Source organism: Hippocampus comes, unplaced genomic scaffold, assembly GCF_001891065.2.
Source record: "Hippocampus comes isolate QL1 unplaced genomic scaffold, H_comes_QL1_v1.1 scaffold6, whole genome shotgun sequence".
NCBI lineage: Eukaryota > Metazoa > Chordata > Actinopteri > Syngnathiformes > Syngnathidae > Hippocampus > Hippocampus comes.
In genome coordinates, this window is record NW_017805833.1 from 1,910,454 (window position 1) to 1,933,383 (window position 22,930).

Consider the following 22,930-nt stretch of genomic DNA (forward strand, 5'->3'; position numbering starts at 1 on the left):
AACATTTTACTACTGAGGCTATTTTTCAATTAGATGGCATCCCGGTAGCATTTAACAAATAGACAGCGGAATATTATCTCTGCACTGGAAATGCTTCACGCCTTGCCGTGCATCTGGTCCATTAATTTAAAACGCACCAAATCTGTTCTCGACAATTGACTAATGAATTACTGTATTATGCCTGTCCGTAGTCTAACATAGTGGATGGGATGTCACATCTCAAGGTGACATCTTGCTCAATCTCCTCGTGAGTCCATCATTTTCACTTTCCATCACACTCAAGAAGAAGAAGAAGAGGAAGAAGAAGGACAGCTTAATGACAACGTACCACCTTCTTCTTGTTGGCGGGAAAACTCCCGTTTGACTTGACAATCACCGTGCACAGCCTCACATCTTCTGGGTGAGTGCACGCCTGCAATTTCACACCACCAAAAAAAAAAAAAAAAAAAGTGTCAAGCAAGCAGCAGTTACAATGTCAGCTCACGAGTGACAAAAAAGGGAAAAAGGGGGCTGTCATAGCGCAGATACGGCAGCCTGGAAGGTCAAAGAAGACTACGTGAGTGCTGGCACATACCGAGACAGCTCAGTGAGAATGTGATCTGCTGCTAAAAGTCTGGCCATTAACTTGACAGCATCATAAAATAGACAGCGAGGTTAAATCACTACAGACAAACAAGTGCAGTTAGCCAGCCGGTAGCTGTATTGAAATGTGATTAGTCTACTCCAAAATGATTATTTTCTCATCATAGCCATTATCTGCTCGTTAGTCGAGATGCGACCGTGTAATGATTTCACAGGCCATTGGATTATATAGGAACAGTAAAGCTATGAAACTCCTTCTCTGTATCATTACACAAACACACACACACACACACACACACACACACACACACACACACACACACACACACACACACACACAAAAAAAGCAAACATACTTTTTTTTGCCGCAGTGTGTCTGAAATGAACACCAGAAATACAAACATGCCATTAAAGAGACAAGGATCATATCATGGGACAGATTTTAGCAACCAAATTAATGCAGGGATTTAAAATTTCCCGGCCCGGGAAGTGTTGCGACAAGATGCAGCCCTAAATGTGATGTAGCCAAGAGAAAAATTAATTGTTATGTAACCCAATCTGCGAACATTCAAAGCATGAGGTATAGTTGGCTCCAAAAATCACTGGTGTGGTTTGTTTGTTCTTGACGGTTTTGATTTTGTTTTCTTCGTTTTCTTGTACCTTGAAGTTGTCCCGCAAGTTGGACAACTTGGAGCACATCACTCGACCTCAGTTACGGCAAGCATCAAAGCTTTAACTCGTGTGTGTTTTGCATTTTCCTTTGGCTTTGTTGGGAGGTCAGATGACAGTGAATATCCACCAGAAGTTAATGACTGTTTCACTTTCATAAGAGTTAAAAATGTCTGTAGTCATGTTGCTGACTAATCAGTCGTCTTACTTTGGTTTATTGATGCTAAGCACTTATTCTGGTTTTATTTATTGATTCGTTTTCTACTTCCTGATTTTGTCACGTTGTCATTTGCAAAATAGGATCCTAAGTCAGGGCAGCATGGTGTTCCACTGGGTAGCACCCCGGCCTCAAAGTGCAGAGGTCCAGGGTTCGATTCCGGTCTCCCTGTGTGGAGTTTGCGTGTTCTCCCCCCGTGCCTGCGTGGGTTTTCTCCGGGTACTCCGGTTTCCTCCCACTTTCCAAAAAAATGCATGGCAAGTTAATGAAATTATATTACATACATAAGTGTTATTTGATTTTACTGAACTTCACCAGATGGATTCACCAGCATTACTAAGCAATGATGACATCTGTTTCATTCTTCAAAAACAATCTTGAGTTCTGCCAAATGACATCAGCTGCGCATCAATAGCAGATTGCTTTTCCTCTTCACTCCCGTTGAATGCTCACAAGGCTTTCTACCACAAAGAGCAGACGTTCTCTCGCCCCCACAGGGCATCACATTTGGTAAATGCAGATCGAGACAGCCTGTTTCAAGCTCCAAGTGGGGCTCTTGTTGGCTGAAATGCCAACCTTATAAGCAGTCACAAAGATTTTTGGGTAGCGTTTCCATTTATTTTACATCTTGCTTATCCTCATACAGGAGCAAGGTGACAAGAATTGCCAAAAATGTGAAAATGCGTACCGTATTTTCCGCACTATAAGGCGCTTCGGAGTATAAGGCACACCTTCAATGAATGACCTATTTTAAAACTGTTTTCATATACTGTATAGGGCGCATCGCATTATAAGGCGCATAGAATAGAAGCTAAAGTAGTGGCTGAGGTTACGTTACACATCCACTAGATGGAGCTACGCTAAAGGAATACAATACAGCTTTATTTATATTGCACTTTCACAACTGCTGCAGCTGTACCAAAGCGCTTTAAAGAATATTTAAAATACTACAGCCAAGAAATCTGAATATTAATCTATATATAAGGTTCATCTGATTATAACGCGCACTGTCGGCTTTTGAGAAAATTGAATGCTGTTTACATATTGCTTATCCTCACACAGGAGCAAGGTGACAAGAATTGCCAAAAATGTAAAAATGTGTGGAGGATTTTTGAGGCAACTGGAATGCTCTTCCCATGTTTTCTTCTTTTAGAAAATTCTCGAAAATGGCGGCCACTTGTCATGTTGCTCGTCACAGGTGATATGAAGCCTATCAGTTAGGTACTTTTTTTTTTTTGCCATGTTTAATGTACACAAGTCCCTTGAAAATATTGCTTCTGTGTGGTGACTGTGCAAGGTCATGTGACATAGTACGGAAAATATGGTAGTTTGACTGGGGCGGTCACTTCAACCTGAGTATAGTGCAGCAAGAATTTGGAAAATCGAACAATGGATTCTGGAGAAATTGGGTCAGAAAAAAAATGCCTTGCACTTAATACGTAATATTGCCTCTCGAAAGTTTGGTCCAAAATTAAATTTGAGTAAAACAGTACTAGTGAATTATTTCTTACCTTTTCAACCGCTCCGCTCCGATTCGCTGAGTTTGAGTTAAAAATATCTATCGATGGATTTTAGAGGCATCTGGAATGCTCTTTCCATGTTTTCTTCTTTTAGAAAATTCTTGAAAATGGCAGCCACTTGCTAGTCAGTCACAGGTGGTATGAAGCCTATCAGTTGGGTACTTTTTTTTTTTTTTTTTTGCCATGTTTAACGTACATGAGTCCCTTGAAATTGTTGCTTCTGTGTGGTGACTGTGCAAGGTCATGTGACTACCTGACTGTCTGATTTGTCAAAATAAGTGAAACGTCACCGTGGTTGGTGAAACAGTATTGACACACTAAAATAGATTACACAATCAATAATCCAGACCCGCCAGACCTAAATACAAACTGAAAATAAAATACAGCCCAATGCGAAATGTTATTTTGAAGAACCGCATTTTGACAAGTGTCATGGAACAGATTATGGTCAAACTTGGGAGTACTCTTGTACTGTTTATACAGTAGTTACCGTGGTTGGTGAAACAGTATTGACACATTAAAATAGATTACACAATCAATAATCCAGACCTGCAAGACCTAAATACAAAATGAAAATAAAATACAGCCGATGCAAAATGTAATTTTGAAGAACCGCAGTTTGACAAGTGTCATGGAACAAATTGTGGTCAAACTTGGGAGTACTCTTGTACTGTTTATACACGCTGACAAACACTCACCTTGAGTGACGTGGCCACGCCAGGGACGGCGGCCTGACCCTGTCGCTGCTTGGGTTTGGTGTTCACACGCTTCCTGCGCTTCCTCAGAACCACGTAGATTTGCACGTAAACCAGCAGCGTGATGATGAAGGGGACATAAAAGGACACGATGGAGGAGTACACCACAAAGGCCGGGTTGGCGATCACACACAGCGACGCTTCCCGAGTTGCTGTGAGGACAAAGGAGAAGAATCAAATAAAATGGAAAAAAAAAGGGGGATTTGTGTTCCGTCCCTTTTGATGACCTGTGTGGAGTTTCATCCCATATTGCAAAAGGCTTCATTGGCGCCTAACATGCCCGTCCTTGAAATTGTATTTGCGGCAACAACTGAGTGATTGTGTGTTATGTTCAATTTCTTGAAAATACATCAGAAAATGTCACTTCGCCTCAACTGGGGGTTATTTACGCTATTCCGTTTGTTTGGCTCCTTCCCCGTTGCTCGGAACATGACAATCCTTTTTATTGCCACCATCTTGGGGACTCAAACAAGTGAGTCATTCCGGTGCCAAGCACCTCTGAGTCCAAGCGCCTGATCTCCTACTGTCGTCAAACTCACCGTCACAGGCAAAGTTAGTCAACTTCAACTTTTTTCATTTCCAGACGGACGGTGGCTCATGCCAAAGGTCAGAACGCTGTGATTTTTTTTTTTTGTCTCATTGCGGCTTCGTGATGCTTTCACAGGGAACAGTCTGCTCTAGCCAGCAAATAATATTATCAAGTTTGACCCTTGAAAATGAACAAGTCTCAATGTACTATCAAGTGTGAAACCACAAAACGGATGCATAGGCAACGCAAGCACAATGTGAACATCACGAGGCCTGTTTTTTTTTTTAATTTATTTATTTTTACTTCTTCTTTTTTGTTTTCAGAAATTGCGTGCAAGCACATACCGTGCCATCTCTTACCTGTGTTATTCAGCCCAAAAAGAAGAGGACAGGATATGGCGAAAGAGAGGACCCACACCACTGAGATCATGATCGTCACCCTTCTTCTAGAACTGTAGCGGGTGTTGTACAGCATCGGCATTGCAACTGCTGTGTAACTGAGACGGAGGGGAAAAGCAATTTCGTTTCAATTGACATAAACAGTATGAGATGGAAGACGAAATGATCATGCTTAAACATGAAAAAAACAAAAAACAAAAACAATCAACTCACACAGGCACTATCAAGTAATTGTTGTACAGGTTGAGGCCAGGGCATTTTCTGACTCATTTTTGACATTCTGTTTTCCATTTTTTCCCCATCTCCTCCAGGATGACTCATTCATACATGCTCGAGACCTCGAGTGTCCAAACTGTCCCATGTTTCAATTCCAAGCGGCGACTCTCAATCCCAAATCCGCCTCCGCGCTCCGCTCCTCTCTCCTTACCCACAGTTCCACAAGCCATCCATCCAGCCGCACTAACGCAGACTGTCCAACAGCGCCGTCATCCCCGCTGAACAAAACGGCGCTGTGAAAAATGCTGCCCATTACAGGCGCAAAAAAACACAGCCGCCACGGGGCTGTCCGGCACCGACCTCCCAATCAAAATCGCAGCTGGCACACGCGTGCTGGCGAGAAGGCGCAACCACCAAGCACAGATTCTTTTGCTTTGACGAATGTCGTGGTCAAAAAATGAACAAGACATTAAAAGGGAACAAACTGCGGGTGCAAACGAATTGCAATGTAAGGTGCAATCAGCAGGTGCAGTTCATTTTTTATGGACTCAGCCCTCAAGAGTGCTGCAGGGACCGCTTCGCCTTTAACCTGAGCATTTTAGTTGACCTTGTTATAACAACCATGATTGTGGAGTGGCCTTAATCACCAGGAAAGGCATAGTTTCCTGTAGTGGATTGTACATTGATTTTTTTTCTTATTTTTTTTGAAGGGCTCTTGAAATGAATGTCTTCTCTTCACGCCAATTGGGAAAATTGCATGGTGGCAAAATACTTCAGTTCACATAATTGTGCAGTGAAGACTTTCATTTTCTGATGGCAAAATTCACGAACTGTTTTCCTGTTTATTTTTGCTTTAACTCCCTTTGATTTTATGTCAGAATTTTTACTTGATGTACACAGAACTGTGGTTGCTTTGAAAGTGCTCAATGAATAAAATTGTATTGAGTTTGAGTATGAATTAGTCCCCAAGAGCATCTGCCGCTTCAGGAAAAGTAATGTTCATTGATTTTGCTGACAAAAAGTCAAATAGACTGTTTGTATTTTTTATTTTTAGCAGAGGTCGCCAAACTATACTATACTTTTGTATTATTTTTTTATATTTCTGAACCCCCTCCACAATCTTGCCCCCATCCAATAGAATGCAAAAAGGTCAGGTAAGGGGAAAAAAAATTATTCAGAATGCAGTGGACATTTTTATGTTCAAGGCAGAGCAAAGTGTGTTCGTTTCATCTGTCGAGAGGCTGTGGTGGTATTCAAATACGATCTGCGCTGATGCTATGAATTACGTCACAAAGATGTTTGTATGATAGTTTGCAAGGCCAAATATGAGGCGGGCAAAAAAGTTAAAAAGTGGACTCAGCAAATACGAGCTCAGCTGAACCAATTTGATAAACAAGAACCCGTTGATGTATGCACACGGGGAAGAAACAAACGGTCCTATCATGCGGAAAATAGGACGCTACCTCCAGCGGTTCAAGTGAATCACACATTTCATCCTGGTTCTCTTGTAAAATAATTATCCTTTAGGTGGACACTTAGAAGTTTTCAAGCAAGAGGAAGGGAGTCCTGGAAACCGCCCCAGTCATCCCTCGAGGATCAGCAAGCGCACACCCGGAGTCTTATGAATAACATCTAAATGCAAATCGTGGTGCCGCTTACCATTGGGATATCTACAGACATCCATTTCAAATACAAATGATGATGTATCAGGCGATTATACGGGATGACGTGATTTGTATGTCTCTGGAAAAATGACCGAAATACATGTTTGCTAACTGAATCCAGTGAGAGGTGTGAGCATTTGTTTTGTTCTGTTGTGCAGTGAAGACTTTCATTTTCTGATGGCAAAATTCACGAACTGTTTTCCTGTTTATTTTTGCTTTAACTCCCTTTGATTTTATGTCAGAATTTTTACTTGATGTACACAGAACTGTGGTTGCTTTGAAAGTGCTCAATGAATAAAATTGTATTGAGTTTGAGTATGAATTAGTCCCCAAGAGCATCTGCCGCTTCAGGAAAAGTAATGTTCATTGATTTTGCTGACAAAAAGTCAAATAGACTGTTTGTATTTTTTATTTTTAGCAGAGGTCGCCAAACTATACTGTACTTTTGTATTATTTTTTTATATTTCTGAACCCCCTCCACAATCTTGACCCCATACAATAGAATGCAAATAGGTCAGGTAAGGGGAAGAAAAGTTCTTCAGAATGCAGTGGACATTTTTATGTTCAAGCCAGAGCAAAGTGTGTTCGTTTCATCTGTCGAGAGGCTGTGGTGGTATTCAAATACGATCTGCGCTGATGCTATGAATTACGTCACAAAGATGTTTGTATGATAGTTTGCAAGGCCAAATATGAGGCGGGCAAAAAAGTTAAAAAGTGGACTCAGCAAATACGAGCTCAGCTGAACCAATTTGATAAACAAGAACCCGTTGATGTATGCACACGGGGAAGAAACAAACGGTCCTATCATGCGGAAAATAGGACGCTACCTCCAGCGGTTCAAGTGAATCACACATTTCATCCTGGTTCTCTTGTAAAATAATTATCCTTTAGGTGGACACTTAGAAGTTTTCAAGCAAGAGGAAGGGAGTCCTGGAAACCGCCCCAGTCATCCCTCGAGGATCAGCAAGCGCACACCCGGAGTCTTATGAATAACATCTAAATGCAAATCGTGGTGCCGCTTACCATTGGGATATCTACAGACATCCATTTCAAATACAAATGATGATGTATCAGGCGATTATACGGGATGACGTGATTTGTATGTCTCTGGAAAAATGACCGAAATACATGTTTCCTAACTGAATCCAAACAGTGAGAGGTGTGAGCATTTTTTTGTTCTGTGCAGCCAAGCAGAACATGTAAAAATCAATATTTTCTCTCTCTCGCTATCTTGATACACATACTGTATATATCCATCCATCCATATATTCACTCTCTGAGTCACTTATCATCACAAGGAGCCTATCCCAGCTGTCTTCGGGCAGCAGGCGGGGGACACCCTGAACCGGTTGCCAACCAATGGCAGGGCATACAGAGATGAAGAACCGTCCGTGCTCACATTCACACCTCGGGATAATTTAGAGTGCTCGATCAGCCTGCCATGCCTGTGTTTGGAATGTGGGAGGAAACCGGAGTACCCTAGAGAAAACCCACGCAGGCACGAGGAGAACATGCAAACTACACAAGGCCAGAGCTGGGATCGAACCCACAACCTCTGCACTGTGAGGTCGACGTGCTAACCACTTGACATGATTTATATCGCTTTTTTTGTCATTGTGTTAAACTCTATGTTTTCCTCAGATCAGGTTATTGGATTTTCCTTGTCCTTTTCGTGCCAAGTGATTTCCGTTTGTCTTTTGTACTTGCCTCTTCAAAGCGTTTTTGTTTACTCTCGGTTTATCCTGGTTCTTTGTTACCAGCGTGTTTTGTTATACTTTGCCGGTGTTGTGTTTTCTTTCATAAGCATTTGTTCCAAAATCCAATTCGGAACCGTGACAGCGGAGAACATGCAAACTCCACACAAAAAGGTTTGGGCCAGATTTGAACCCACAACCTCTGCACTGGCGGAAGTGCTAATCAGTTCACCACCGTCCCGCCCTCGAACATATACATACATGATATAATTCAGATTTTAAGCTGTATAGCTGTATCTCTAATTCAATGCCCTCCTACACAAGTAATTAGTTGTTTGTCTGACCACAGCGAAGGTTGTGATCCGCTTCTAAAAATCAACAGCTCCTAATTAACTCTCTGCTTTTCTTCCCCTTGTGAAAAGTTACAAGTAAAAACATAATTCCAGCCACAGTCATAAACTAGAAGGGCTGCGGTAGAGCGCACACCTTTCCCAACAAGACTCATTTCAGTACTTCATATCTTGTCTTATTAATTGGTTCCTGCTGGTTGCAGCTTTGAATACTGATGTTAATAAACCTTTTCACTTTATTGAAGAATTGAATTAAGTTTCGGGAATAACTTCACATGCCCTTCATATTTTCTTATGCATATCAACATGTACGCAAAATTTACATGTTCAGAATGGAAGTATGAATCAGACATAAATGTATGCATGTTTGTGAACGTGTTAGTTCATAATCTTGATTCAGTCTCTATCCAAACACACACAGTCTTCTGCGGATGGACTTTTTACGTACAAATATTCATTTTAGTCAAATCATTATCGAAGCAACTTACTCTCCATATTTTCATGTGGAAAATGCTCTATTCCACAAGTACTGACTTGTCACTTTGTATGACGTGAGATGGTGTGTTGTAAAAGTGAATGGGGTTTTTTGGTGTGATTGACGATGATGGGCATGAACTGAGCAAAAGGTTGCAACAGCTCTGCTGTCATTCATAAAGTAAATATTACCTTCAAAAAAAAAAATCATGCAAAATTGCCAGGAAGGAAAGAGCTACGTGATCAATGGTTAACTCACCGATCAATGCTGATGGCACACAGATTGAGGATGCTGGCTGTACACATCATCACATCGAGGGTGACAAAGATGTCACAATGGATCTTGCTAAAGCGCCACTCCCTGACGACCTGCAAGAAAAAAGAAAAAAAATAAAGAGAAAAACACCAAGTGGAAGCTTAGTGCAACCATCAATAAAAATAAAGCAAAGGCACTCAGGAAAAGCTCAGCAGAAATTGTTTGCGGAACAAACACAATTTTGGGGGATTTACACATCAGACGCAAGTGAGCAATTGCAATTTAATGCTTGTACAGTGAAACTCCTCTACAACGAAATCATGACAAGTGAGCAATTGCAATTTAATGCTTGTATGTGATACTCCTCTTTTGTTCTTGTGGTGTTCTCCCATTTTTTTTACATGCCTGCGTTTCCACTTTTTTATCTATGCATATTCCCTTGTTCAGACTTTAAACAGATCCACCACGCTGGGAATGAGCACAGAAACATGAGAGATGTGATACACTGACGACGGAGGCTGCGCGGCCGCAAAAATGAACGGAACATTGTCCAATCCAGAAACTTGTGAATAATTTGTCTTTCAACTTGATACAAGTACAGCTCTGCATAACATGTTATCCTTATTAACAAAAATAAATAAATATACTGTGAATGTGCTAAAGAGCTTTATTTATGTTGTTTATACTCCCTGTGCACACTCTAACAATGAGACTGCAACTGCCACCCACTGTGGTGGAAGTGCAATTACACTTCTAAAAAAAACCCTCAACACCCCCAACATCCCATCGTACACCCCAGGATGAACCGCTCCACTATTTGAGAAGAGCTGGTGGATGCCACTGATGGCATTCGGCTCCTGACTGCATTAAAAAAAAAAAAAGAGTAAGACAAAACTTTGTGACTGCATGCAAACCAAAGCTCTTGATGATTTATGGCCTCCGAAGTGCAAAAAACAAGTGCTTAAGTCGAAGGGAAAATTGTGCAGCACCAAAAAATGCCCATATTTTAATATTGCCACTGAGTTTTACAGTGTGTCGGGAAAGCGTTTCATATCTATCATAATGTTCAAGCTCTGATAAAAGTGCTGCGATCTCAAAAAAACAAACAAACCAAAAAAAAAGCGATGTCTATTCCTTGGTTGGTTACCTTTGTTTACGAGTGTTTTTACCTGTGCTTGTAGCCCGCCTGTGGCTTTCAATTAAAGACGGCGCATTTATAAGCTCCAGGTTACTCCAAGCACCCCATTATGAACGTAACATGACAGGCCACACACGTCTTGCCTGACACGAAGCATAGCTCTGAAAAGGGTATTGGATATATGCATCAGCGGGTCCATTAATCTTTGTCCCTGAGGCCTTGTCATCCCAAAAATTAAGCATCAAACCTTTTTGCTCTCATTGACGGTGATTGCACAAAGATTAGACATCCTAATGATCGGCCCGACTTCAAGTGCCAACCTCTCCCCTTTTGTTCTCCTGTGCATTTTTTACCCTTTAGAACCTGATACGTTTCTTGGCGGACTCCTTTTACTTTCCATCCCTGCTATCACTTCTTCATCTCAAACTCCTTGGACTTAATTTAGAGCACAAACACAAGTCGGATCACATCGGTGCAGGCAGGACAATCCTTTGCAGTAACGGGAAACCGCTCGCTTTGTCACTTTTTGACAGCGACACCCAAACAAAAGTGCGTTTGCCGGAGGCGGCCGCAGCTGTTTTGGTTTCTGCACACTAAAACTGGAGCCAGCAAATATGCTTTCACAAGACCTTCCGATTCAAATTGTGTCAGCATTCTGGCATCGTATATGCTAAGGTGTTGAGATGAGAAATTGAAAATGCAGTCAAAGAGGCCGGGGAGCCGACAACGGTGGCGGAGGGAGTCATTTCGGATGCCAGTTGAAATTAAAGTGAAAGGAAAATGGAGAGAGGTGTGTGTGTGTGTGTGTGTGCGTGTGTGTGTGTGTGTGTGTGTGTGTGTGTGTGTGTGTGTGCATACATAATACGGTATTAAAATATGTCATGTCAATCTAATCTGAACAGGGAATTTAGAATCAGCTGTGCTGTGCCATGTAATGTGTATTGGTATTTATTTATTTTTTCCCACAATTCCTATTTCAAGTTGGCAGTGGACTAAAATGTCATCGGTTTTCTTCTCTCTTCTAATTGGTTAGTCAGAGCAAAACTTTTTTCAGCCAAATTTGATCAGCAGCACAGAGCGATGTGCACGGCTACTATATTTGATGAGAAGCATCTCCGGTCAGCAAGTTTTTTTTTTTTTTAATTGAGATTTTTTTATGTTTTCATCATTTTTCTTACAGAAATATCGACTCTGAACTGCTCTGAACTCGAGCCTTTGAATTATAATTTCAGATGGTTTCAATGTAGTGTACAAAGTACGCTGTATCACAACAACTATTTCTTGTTCATTTGTTGATTCGGATGTTTTAACTCTGAATAGGCATCATTGTTTTTGTCTTAGTCCAAAGGATGACAGCCACTAACTCAAGACTTCATGAATCCATAATAAGAGACACAATCTGCAACAATTCTGCTTTAACTAATTTGATTTAATGTCGCCATGGTATTTCTTGAACAACGTATTTATCATTGCGGCTCCACAGTTGTTTGATGATGCCTAGTAAGGCACCAATATAACCATGAACAGTTTACAGTCACAGTGGAGGAGAAGGTTTTCGAGCCTCGTCCCCATACTGCACCTGTTCACACAGTACATGTGTTTGAAAAAAAATAAAATAAACAAAACACACCACATGACACAGTTTTGACCAAGAACGTAATTAGCGCACTTTTAGAGAATGGGAATTTTGATCTAGATGAGCAAGCCTCACTTGAGCAATTCACAATCCCCGAGATTTCAGCTGTGATCATGCTATATTGTAATCTATTTTGGAGATACTACTTTTTGTGAAATCATTTTTCACCATTTAATCATTTTCTTTTTTTGGCTGTGGCTCAACTTTTTGCAATAATCTTTCCTAAAATTCTGTTACCGCGGGACACCTTTCTGCCGTATGTACAGAAAAAATATGCACCACCGCCGCCATGACGTATAGATTTAAGCGCTGTAATCGGATCAGAGTGCTAATCCTCATGATTTACTATACAGTGAGACAGTATATTACATGCCATGACTTCAAGCCTGGTGGTCAAAAAGAACCCCCTTTTACGCCTCCGCCGCCACCAGAGAAACTGAACAAGCTTGGAAGTGAGGTACCACTGCAAGGTAGACGTGTTTCAAATTTTAAGTACCTCCAAGTAGACGACCCAGGGCATGACCAGCGTGGCCACCAGAAGGTCAGCGACTGCCAGGCTGACGATCAAGTAGTTGGTGGTGGTCTGCAGGGCTTTCTCCCGCGACACCGCCATGCACACCAACACGTTGCCGAAGACGATGACGAAGATGAGCAGCGTGAGCAGCATGGCGTAGTAGTTGTACGCATGCTTCTGCTCTTGATCGGTCTCGTTGAAGCCCCAAGTTCCATTGTCATAGAAACTGTCGTTGTAAGCATAGTGGGTAAAGACATCCATTAGCTGTGAGTGATGCAGGCCACCAACCGGCCCTGGAAACACAACAAAGAAAACACAAGTTAGACGAAGGATTTTAGGAGGGAGGGAGGGGGAGGGGGGTAAGAAGAAGAAAAAAAATTCCCTGAGAAACAGACACAGTTTCCCCTTGTGTGAAAATATCCGAATGCAGGTTGCAAGAGCACTGGAGATGTTTAGACAGGGAGACAAAGATGGTACAACCCTGCACGCTTCTTCACTCAAACTGTCTTCATGTTGCTTCCGAACTACAAATGATGACTGTAGATAGTATTTGTCTGAAGTATCATCCCTTCTATGACTGGCCTACTTTAAAACAGTTTTCATATATAGGGCGCACCACCGCATTGCAAGACATATAGAATCGAGGCTTTTATAGTGGCTGCGGTTGCGTCTTGCATCCACTACATGGAGCTACGCTAAAGGAAATAAAATACAATACAATACAGGTTTATTTGTGGAGAGCATTCACAACTACTGCAGCTGTAACAAAGATACAAGCTTTGTGAATGAGGTGAACGATTTCTTCAAGTAAATCCCCACAGTGGGATGAATACAATTCTCAGGTTTCTCAAAGTAAATTGGAACATGTTTATTTTTGTATGTCCGAAACGGTACTTAAGAGCTCAACATGGGACCAAAAATTGCATCTTTTTCTTCCAACTTGATTTTTTTTTTTTAACTAATAAATCGGACGGTAGTGAAAAAAATTACAACTGCAATTGCAATCTATTTGTTTTATCGAACAACTGATAAAGTATGAAAGAGAATGAAGGGAATTTTCACAAATGAACAAATGCTTGGGTCTCCCGAAAAGGCCAGGAGTGAGAATATGACTGTTTCGTTTCTAGATTAGAAGATAGTGAGGTTCCGGGCAATGTTGATATGGCTGAGAATGAGGAGACAGACAGTGTAGTGACAGAGGATGACAGTGTTATGGCAAGTGCAGACAGCGGGAGATCATAGTAAGCAGGAAGAAAGAAATGGAGGAGTGTCACAGACGGGTCATTTCCATTAGGGGATTGGGAGCGAGCAGACGCGCGATAGCGGAAATCCGTGTACAATTGATGTCCATTGAAATACACTGAGGAATAAAAAAAAAGTCGTGGACCATTAAAAAAAAAAATGCATTTCACACAAAAAAATGGGGGAACTCCCTCAATCCCCCCACCCCCTCTCCAAAAAAAATACTAAATATCGAAATCAACTTGATAACTTTTTGGAGATAAAATGCGATTCTGTGGGTGCCGTGAGTAGACGGGGTGTTCAAATACTAAGCTTATAAACAAGAAAAAGGTGTGTAATAGGGTTTGGAATTCTTGATCCTTGATGAAAGCACGTACCAGATATCTGATTAACAGTCTCGTTTTTAACGGAGAAAATGTATTCTTAATTGTTTTGCTTAATAAAGTGACAACAAAGTAAATTTTTAAACACCGAGAAGCATTTCACATGGCATCCTTGTAATATACATGACACAACCACATTTTGGAAAATGGCCCGAAATGTCTGAGCAACAACACTTTTCATAGTGTGCAATTATGTAGGGTGATGTTCCAAAGACAAAAACAAAAGCATTCACTCTCCTTCATAAACACCATATAGTGAGGTCATTTTCACATCATAAAATTATTATGATGCCTCAAGGATCAACAACAGAAGCCTGCCGTGGTTGGGGAGGATATCGCAAAAGCCCGAGGCGAACCTGCAGCAACTTGGTGTGCAAAACCTTACAATACACACGAAAAGAGTGTTAACATCACGAACGGGTCAAGGGCAAACAGTGTTGTAACAACGGCAAAAGCGAATAAAATATTATGGAATCAGTAACGTCAACAAAAGCAAAGTAGGTGAAAAACTGACACAATAAGACGACATAGACTGAAATTTCATTGCTCGGGGGATATGTTTCAACTGCCCACTCGCAGTAGTGGATGTATTCAATCAATGATGACTAAGAGTGAATAGGCACCACTAAAAAAACGGACTGACATACTTATTCAAACTTTACAAAGGTATTTCTTTTCTGTTATTCCTGACCAGGTTTGTGAACCCACTACCGCAAGGATTTTTGACCCACTCCTCCGTTCACATACTGTCCAGCTCTTGAATGATTCACGTGTAAGCTCTGATCACTATCAATAGAAGTGCCTTCAATAAAATGTTTGATTAAAAAAGGAAAAAATAAATAAGGAAGGACGATACATTCCGTTGACTGAGGCTACAAGCACATAAGAGGAAATTTTACCTGTCAAGTGCCCACACAAAGAAGCCGCTTGTTCCAATAAATGACTCGTCGCATCAGTGCAACTCATGCACTGAGATTACGTCGTGCAAACTAAACTTCGGGATGGATATATAGCATAGAGATTCAGGATTTCCCTGTCTTTGATGTGCTAGCTTGGTAATAATTAGGCCGCTAACAAGTACAAGAAGACCTAAGATAGTTGTTCAACTGTAATTCAACTGCATGTACTCCAAAAAAGTAGTTCGCTACACTTATATTGTATGAACAAGGAATGAGATTCATATACATGTGGTGTATTTTGTCTTCCGCAAGAAAGTATTTATGGCACGATTTGAGCAAGGAGCATGGATGTTAACAACATTTCACATTACACTCCATTACAATGTACAGAAAAACATTATTTGAAGAAAAGCCAGTGGAGTGATTCCATAAATCTGTTCATCCATTTTCCGATCCGCTTTATCCTCTCAAGGGCTGCGGGGGGTGCTGGAGCCTATCCCAGCTGTCTTCGGGCAAGAGGCGGGGGACACCCTGAACTGGTTGCCAGAGACGAACAACCATCCGTGTTCATACTCACACCTAGGGACAATTTTGAGTGTTCAAACAGCCTGCCATGCATGTTTTTGGAATATGGGAGGAAACTGGAGTACCTGGAGAAAACCCACGCAGGCACGGGGAGAACATGCAAACTCCACACAGGAAGGCCGGAGCTGGAACTGAACCCACACCCTCCGCTTGGAGAGATTCCATAGCTTATAAATGAACTGGCCGCAACGGACATATTAATTTAACATTCTGGTTTGTTTGATTTTTTGCTTTTGTAATCCTAAGGGGTGTTTCTAATATGTTGACACTCATGCAGCTAAATGAAGTAACAAAAATGTATCTAAATCGGTATGACGCAGCACGAACTTGGACCTCAATAACAAAGATATTCACGACCTCAATGTATAAATACATGCGCAACTAATGTTGTGGCCAAACTGTCTTATTTTTTCAACTTCTCAGTGACTGCAAATGCAGGATAGGGTAGATAATCGCATCATCCTCCCTCACATGCTGGATGTAAATATGCCAACATAATGAAGCGATGTCCATACTTTGCAAAAGCATGCTGTGCGTGCATGTGTGTGTGTGTGTGCACGCACGTGTGAATGAGAGCATGTGCAACTGCATTTTTCCAACCACGTAATCAGCCTATTTAATAAGAGAAAATGCCAGCGGAGGCTGCCTCGGTGCATTGAGAGATAGTATAATTACCACAGAGAAACAATAAGAAAGTCGAAGTGAGTGAGCTGACTGAAGCAAGAATAATGTGCTCCAGGGGAGAAGTTTTTGGATATAGCATCCAGATGCCCTGCGCTGTCGATTCGTCTTTAGCTGCTGTTTACGTACGTGTGAAACTGCTGCATAGCTACTGTTTTTATCCTTGGATACGATCATTCAGTCTTAACTAGTTTGTGGCCTGCAGAACAGCAGCTATGGAAGTGAAACGATACACCCACGTCTGCAATGATCAACCATCCCTCGTCTCCACTCTGATAGAGGGATTGAATGATGGATAACCGGACGGACTAATAGACAGAGAATTTGCGTTCAAAAGCATAGGTATAATATTAAACTGTTTTTTTTAAAAACAGAAATAAAATTGAAGTCATAATTTGAGTGCAGACTGAGGGTCAGGAAGTAGGTACACGCTCTGCTCCACTGACAGACTGAAGAAAGTCTTCCTCCCCCATACCATGTGGCTTTTTAATTCCACTGTGGGAAGGAAACTAATATCACATTCCCTTTTCAGTGATCTGTGTGTTTTTGTTTTTGTTGTTTTTGTTCATTTTTTTTTGGGGGGGGCAGAGTAACTATAATACTATTGAATATTTGCTGTTGCGAACAAAGATCCGATCCTCGCTTCAGTCCTGTTCTTGGCAAAAATACACAAACGAGCTGGTATGCTGACAGACTTCAACTCTGAAAGAAGAAAGAATAAGACAAACATGAATTAAGAAGTGTGTGTGTGGGGGGGGGGATACCACTGTGATTGGCTAAAGTGTGAAAAGAGGCGGGTCTTGGGGTGGAAAACGCTTATTGGTGCAATATCCCCACTATCCTTACAAGAAGGGGTTCATAAAATGCGGGTAGAATGGGCATCAATTATACAAGGATTTTGGAGATTTGTGGACTGCCCCCAGTCTCTAAAATTTTAGCTCAGGGACCATCTGGTCTTGGTTAAAAAAAAGTCTGTCTGTTATCCTGTCTAGCCAACAGCTAGTTTTGCCAAAACCCAAAGTAATTTGGGGGAATATGCAATAAACCCAAGACTGAACAACGAGACACACGGAGACACTAGAGCCTGATCATTCTAAATTACGAAATTGCAACACTGATTTCAATACAATGTCAGCACCATGTTTGGTGTTTCCTTAAGCCAGGGATGTCAAGCTCATTTTCGTCACAGGCCAAATTTTACTTTCTGTTCCCCTTGGAGGACTGAAATCATATGAAGAAGTCAAGAATGACACTTTATTCAACTATTGTTTAAGTTACTGCAATGAGGGGTTTGGCCACAAGAAAATGCTTAAAATATCTCTCTTATTTATTACATATGAGAATCATAAATTTTGGTCGAGAATCATCATGGAAGTTGACATGTTTGATTTACTTGGCAGGCCACTTAAAATGATGTGGCGGGCCAGATCTGGCCCCCGAGCCTTAATTTTGACATCTGTGATTCAAGTAATTACTAATTCTGTTTGTATAGGACTGATTGGGCCAGCATCTTCATTTGCGCACTGAATATTAAAGTACCCTTGTATGCAACACGTCCTTGGAAGGAAGCAAGAAAACTGATGGGAGTAGCTCATTAAATAAAACTAATCCTTGAAGTTACCGTTATTAATTTGTGTTGTCATATCAAGGATGGAGTGCAGGTTTCTGTGGTTCAACAGGTTGTGCCTTAAGTCACTCAATACTGAAAATGATATGTTGAATTGACCCAATTTAATTTCAAGTGGTTGCGCACAATTGAATCATCTGGATTTAGACAGAGAGGATTTTATTTCATGCAACCACTGGCTAAAATAAAATTGCGTCAATTCAACACGTCATTTTTTTTTCAGTGAAAGCAACACACCCCTTAATTTCTGCTTCAAGTTTTTTGACAGCTTTAAACCTCCTACATGCCTGACTGCCACTCTGAAACATTTAATGCGTTTCTATTCATTTGATGTGATTGTTTGAGAGCCACCCCACGCACCGCTGTTGCTTTCTCCCATGTGACCTACAAAGCAATTACATGTCACTTGACGGCGTGATTTAGTCTGTCAATCACGTTCTTTCCGGGCATAGTTGCAATCCCCTGTTCTTTGCGCTATTGTTGCAGATGCAGAGGCTCCGCCCACACAGCTGAATTGTCATTGACATGATTGCTTTGATTGGAGAAACAATGAAACCAGTCGGCATCTGTTTCCGTGCCGGTGTAAATCGCTTGCTCCTTAGCCAGTTTACAAATACACATGCACACCAAAAGCAATGTGGTTGGGTGGCCCCTACCCGCCTTCTTGTAAACATTTATTCAAGCAGTACAGTGGTACGGGAGGGTGCTACGAAGTAGGCTGAGAGTGTAATAGCCACTTGGCAAACACTAACAATGGATATTTAACGATTGAACTCCCTCCTGCAATATCACCAACACAATTAGGCATGAGGCCCACATGAATACATGACAACATACCTGTATCTACTCTAATCCACTGCCAACCTACATTCTGTGTCGAAAATGGAATTACGGCCAACACATCAATCGCAGGGATTTGTTTTGGCGAACATCGAATGCGTTCTGTCAAATCTGCGTCGTTTCTCGTCACGGGACAAAACGCGAGCTGAGTTTTTGCAATTGTAAGCAAGCACAACGGCCAATAAAATCCTTCCAATCCCCTCTTTGCAGTACTGCTTGTTTGTGATATTTACTCGTGAGCTGACTTGAAACTCTCCCCACTTGCACTGAGTCATCTCCTGTTTTGACAGCACAACATGAGAACAGGTTCACAAGGCACTTCGCTGTCCAAAGTGACTGTGAAAGTTGTCACCTGCCAAAGAGTGACACTCTCCTGACATAAATCAATGAATATTTTACATCAATGCAATCTCTGAAAAAAATACTGTTTAGAATGGACAAAACCCCGAACATACTATTAGTGCCCGGTGTACTTAAAATCAAGGTTCGTCAATTCCATGTAAAGTGAAAACAAAGGGCCGATGGTTGTGACAATGGAGATTTATGTCTGATGCTAAACAACTATATGCGGAATAAAGAATCAGCGGAAGTTCTTTGCAATGGTCGGATGAAAAGATAAAGCCAGTCAAACAATAAACAGAACATACTTGGAACATGTCTATCATCGGTTGTGATGAACTCTTAAACGCGGAATTAATTTTTTTAATTTGAAATTCACTATGAACCTACTTATAAAAGCTCTTAAAAACATTTTATGTATATATTTTCCGCACTATAAGCCGCACCTAAAAGCATAATATTTTCTCAAAACCAACAGTGCCCCTTATAATCCGATGCACCTTATGTATGGATCAATAGTCTGATTTCTTTGACGTAGGATTTTAAATGTTCAGTAAAGCACTTTGTTCCAGCTGCAGCGGTTGTGAAAGTGCGATATAAATAAAGCTGTATTGTATTCCCATTAGTGTAGCTCCCTCTAGTGGATGCATAATGCAACCACAGACACTATTGTAGCTTCTAATCTATGCACCTTATAATGCAGTGCGTCCTATATATCAAACCAGTTTTAAAATAAGCCATTCACTGAAGGTACGCCTTAAGCTCTGAAGCACCTTATAGTGCGGAAAATACGGTACATAAAAAAACAAGAGTTTACATATTCTTTAGAGTTGTGGCTAAGCTAGTTGGGTGTTAGCCAATAATAGCTAACTAATGACTTCTACTTGAGCGACTAGGTTGATCAAATAGCTTAGTTTGGACACTTTTTTGAATTTAAACATAATTCTACATTCGATGCTGGCCTTATTAGCTCTCAGAGTGCAAGCTAAAATTTCTAGCTATCCAGGCAGAACTAGATATCGCAATATCTGCAAACCAATAAAACAGCCAAGCCCGAGAGTCCTAATTAAACATCTTTTTATGAAACCAAGTTGTTATTTAACAACACACCTCCAGTTCATTGGTTCTTGTTGAGGGATATTATTCAACTGGCAATCAAAAGTTCGAAAACTGCTTGCTCTCACCTGAGGAAATATGTCCATGCATTTTTTTTTCCCACTCTCGAAATTTTCAATTGAGGATAAGAGAGTCTCGCTGAAAAAAGTTTTTAACTTCTGTTTTGGTGACCTCCTCATTCACCTATTGATGACAGAGCATCAGGAGCACCTGAAAGTTCAGCATCTTGCTCAGAGACACTTCGACATGGTCACAAGGGCCGGGGATCGAGACCACAGCCTCAGGGTTGGGAGATGACCACTTTTTGGACAAACAACATCAAAAGCAACATTTAAACCAGAAGCACACAGTAGAAAATACAGCTTTTTAAAACGGAGGGACACAAAGTTGTGCTAACACCACCCACCCAACCCACACACATGCATCCATATGTGAGTGCAGGCCTGAATCATCCTTGCATCGAATCACACCTCATTTATCTAGATGTGTATGGAATCATCTGTTACGGAAGAGCTCCACACGCCTACTGACTACGCAACATGGCTTTGTTGATACATATACCATACTTCCATAAATAATGGCCAGCGCACATTTATTTCATCAGTTGCAGAAGGGGTAAAGCCTCATTTGGAAGGAGGGCTTCATTTTTACAAAACCAGTTGATTGGACAGTATTAAAGATTGTTGCCATTACACAGTGGTACTTTGGGGGAAATAGGCTGTAAAGCAGTTTTGACTTCAAAATTTCTTGCCGAGAATAAATACGGTTTGGGACAAAGAAACATTGTCTGTGACCATCTTTGCAATCTTGAATACCGAACCATGATGAAAATCCAAAATTCGCTACGCTCGGGCGCATTCATAAGCGTTCGCCGCTCAGTGAGGTACCAACTTATAACTGCCACATAGATGGTAATTGTTAGCATGTCAATGGTGTTTTCCATTGCACGTTAGCATGCAGCTTGCATTGACTTTTGTTAAGCAGGTTTGGATGTTTTAAAAACGAGGATAATTCTTTTTGAGGATAAGTGACTCGGATAATAGATGGATGGATGGGTAATCTCTTTGTTTATTGTTTCGTTTGACAGTAAATTCCAACTGGGAGTGGTATTACACACTGCCATACAGCCATAATGGGTTCATATCTCATATGTTTTTGCTAGCATGTGGAAACATAAAAAAACAAACCAAAAAAAAAAAAACTGGCCGACTGGACGCTTGTATCTTGATAAACGTATCTGGTCAGTGGTCTCTCAAGGCACCACTGTTTTGTCAAGTTATGGTAAATGGACCTGGATTTTAAAACAAAAACTGAAAAACTGACACCAAAAGAAGGTGTGTATTTGACCGAGGCGTTTAAGTTAAATGGATGCTATGCCAATCACTACACAGATTTAAAAAATTATAAAGATTCTTACTTCTACCCAACTTTGGAGAAAGTGGAAAGGTAGACAATAATTCCAGACAGATGATACCTTGAATTTCTTATGTGACTTTTTCTTTTTTAAAAACAATTGCTGCAATGTGGGCTGAAAGGTTGCAACCCTTGATAAAGGCCAACGTCGTTCTGTTTTGGGCGGCAGCTTTTATCCTCCCGTCTCTCGAGTTCTCCTGTCTGGTGTGAAGCGCAGTCGATAAACTGGCGTATGAAAGCTTTCTCTAGCAAACAACATGAAATGGCCTCAAAACAGGTACAATTGGGATCTTCGATTGGTCTTGAGCTGGAGGCCCTCAGTAACTCTCTGTGGCCAAAACAAATCCACAAAAAGAAAAAAAAAATCTGAAACTATCACATTTATGGTGAAAGTTGACAAAAAATGAAAACAAGAGTGGACGTTCATTGTATTGGCTTCAACCGCTGAAGTTGTGAAACTCAGTGCTGCCATAAAGAGTTACACTCCTAAATGAAGACTACCAATAGCAAATGTGGAACTATACATCCAAATACCACTCCTGAACCATTTGAATCGCAAATCACTTCAACTCAATCCAAATGATTTTATTCATAGGGATATGTTTGTTTCCTACCATTACAGACACCGTTGAGAAAACGGCATTATAACAAAGTAAGCAAATGGGAGAGAATGATGCTTTGTGACATAGAGACAATTCAGCTGTATCGATTAAATGCTAATTCCTCGACCAAAAAACGGGAACAACAATTATTCAATACAAATATCTGCAAAATAAATGGAATTGTAGTTCAAAAGCAGCGGCGTCTCACATCCGCGGACTGTGTCAAGAACAAAAGTGTGTACATACAGTAGTGAATGCGGTGCTCAGTTCAAAAGAGATCCAATCAGTGACGGTTCCAACTTGAATGGAATTTTGAATATGTTGCTCCAAAGCATCGAGAGTGCTCTTGATGTTACAAACACAATTTCCTTTTCATATGAAACATGCATCCATCAAGCAAGTAAACCAACATGTTATTAATTCAACAATCAGTCCATCAATAACCAGTCAAACAAAGGGCCCATTCAAATACATGTTTCGTATTTATTGTTAAACTTTAAGTAGATTTAAACGTCACCGCGGACATTGTCCAAGTAATACTAAATTGCTCTTTTGCTCTTACGTTTCATTAATGTCAATCAATTTGAAAAA

At 40.9% G+C, this 22,930-nt stretch overlaps 1 protein-coding gene across 1 annotated transcript in view; it reads right to left on the minus strand.

Annotated features, from left to right (window-relative positions):
* The window catches only part of drd2a (dopamine receptor D2a), a 49,733-nt gene that overhangs the window by 10,154 nt on the left and 16,649 nt on the right, over positions 1 to 22,930 (minus strand). The window contains exons 2-6 of the mRNA XM_019887740.1: positions 12,595 to 12,905; positions 9,328 to 9,437; positions 4,632 to 4,768; positions 3,687 to 3,895; positions 329 to 412 (exon numbers count right to left, since the gene is read on the minus strand). Coding sequence (XP_019743299.1) covers positions 329 to 412; positions 3,687 to 3,895; positions 4,632 to 4,768; positions 9,328 to 9,437; positions 12,595 to 12,905 — 851 coding nt within the window. The remainder of the gene's footprint in view (positions 1 to 328; positions 413 to 3,686; positions 3,896 to 4,631; positions 4,769 to 9,327; positions 9,438 to 12,594; positions 12,906 to 22,930) is intronic.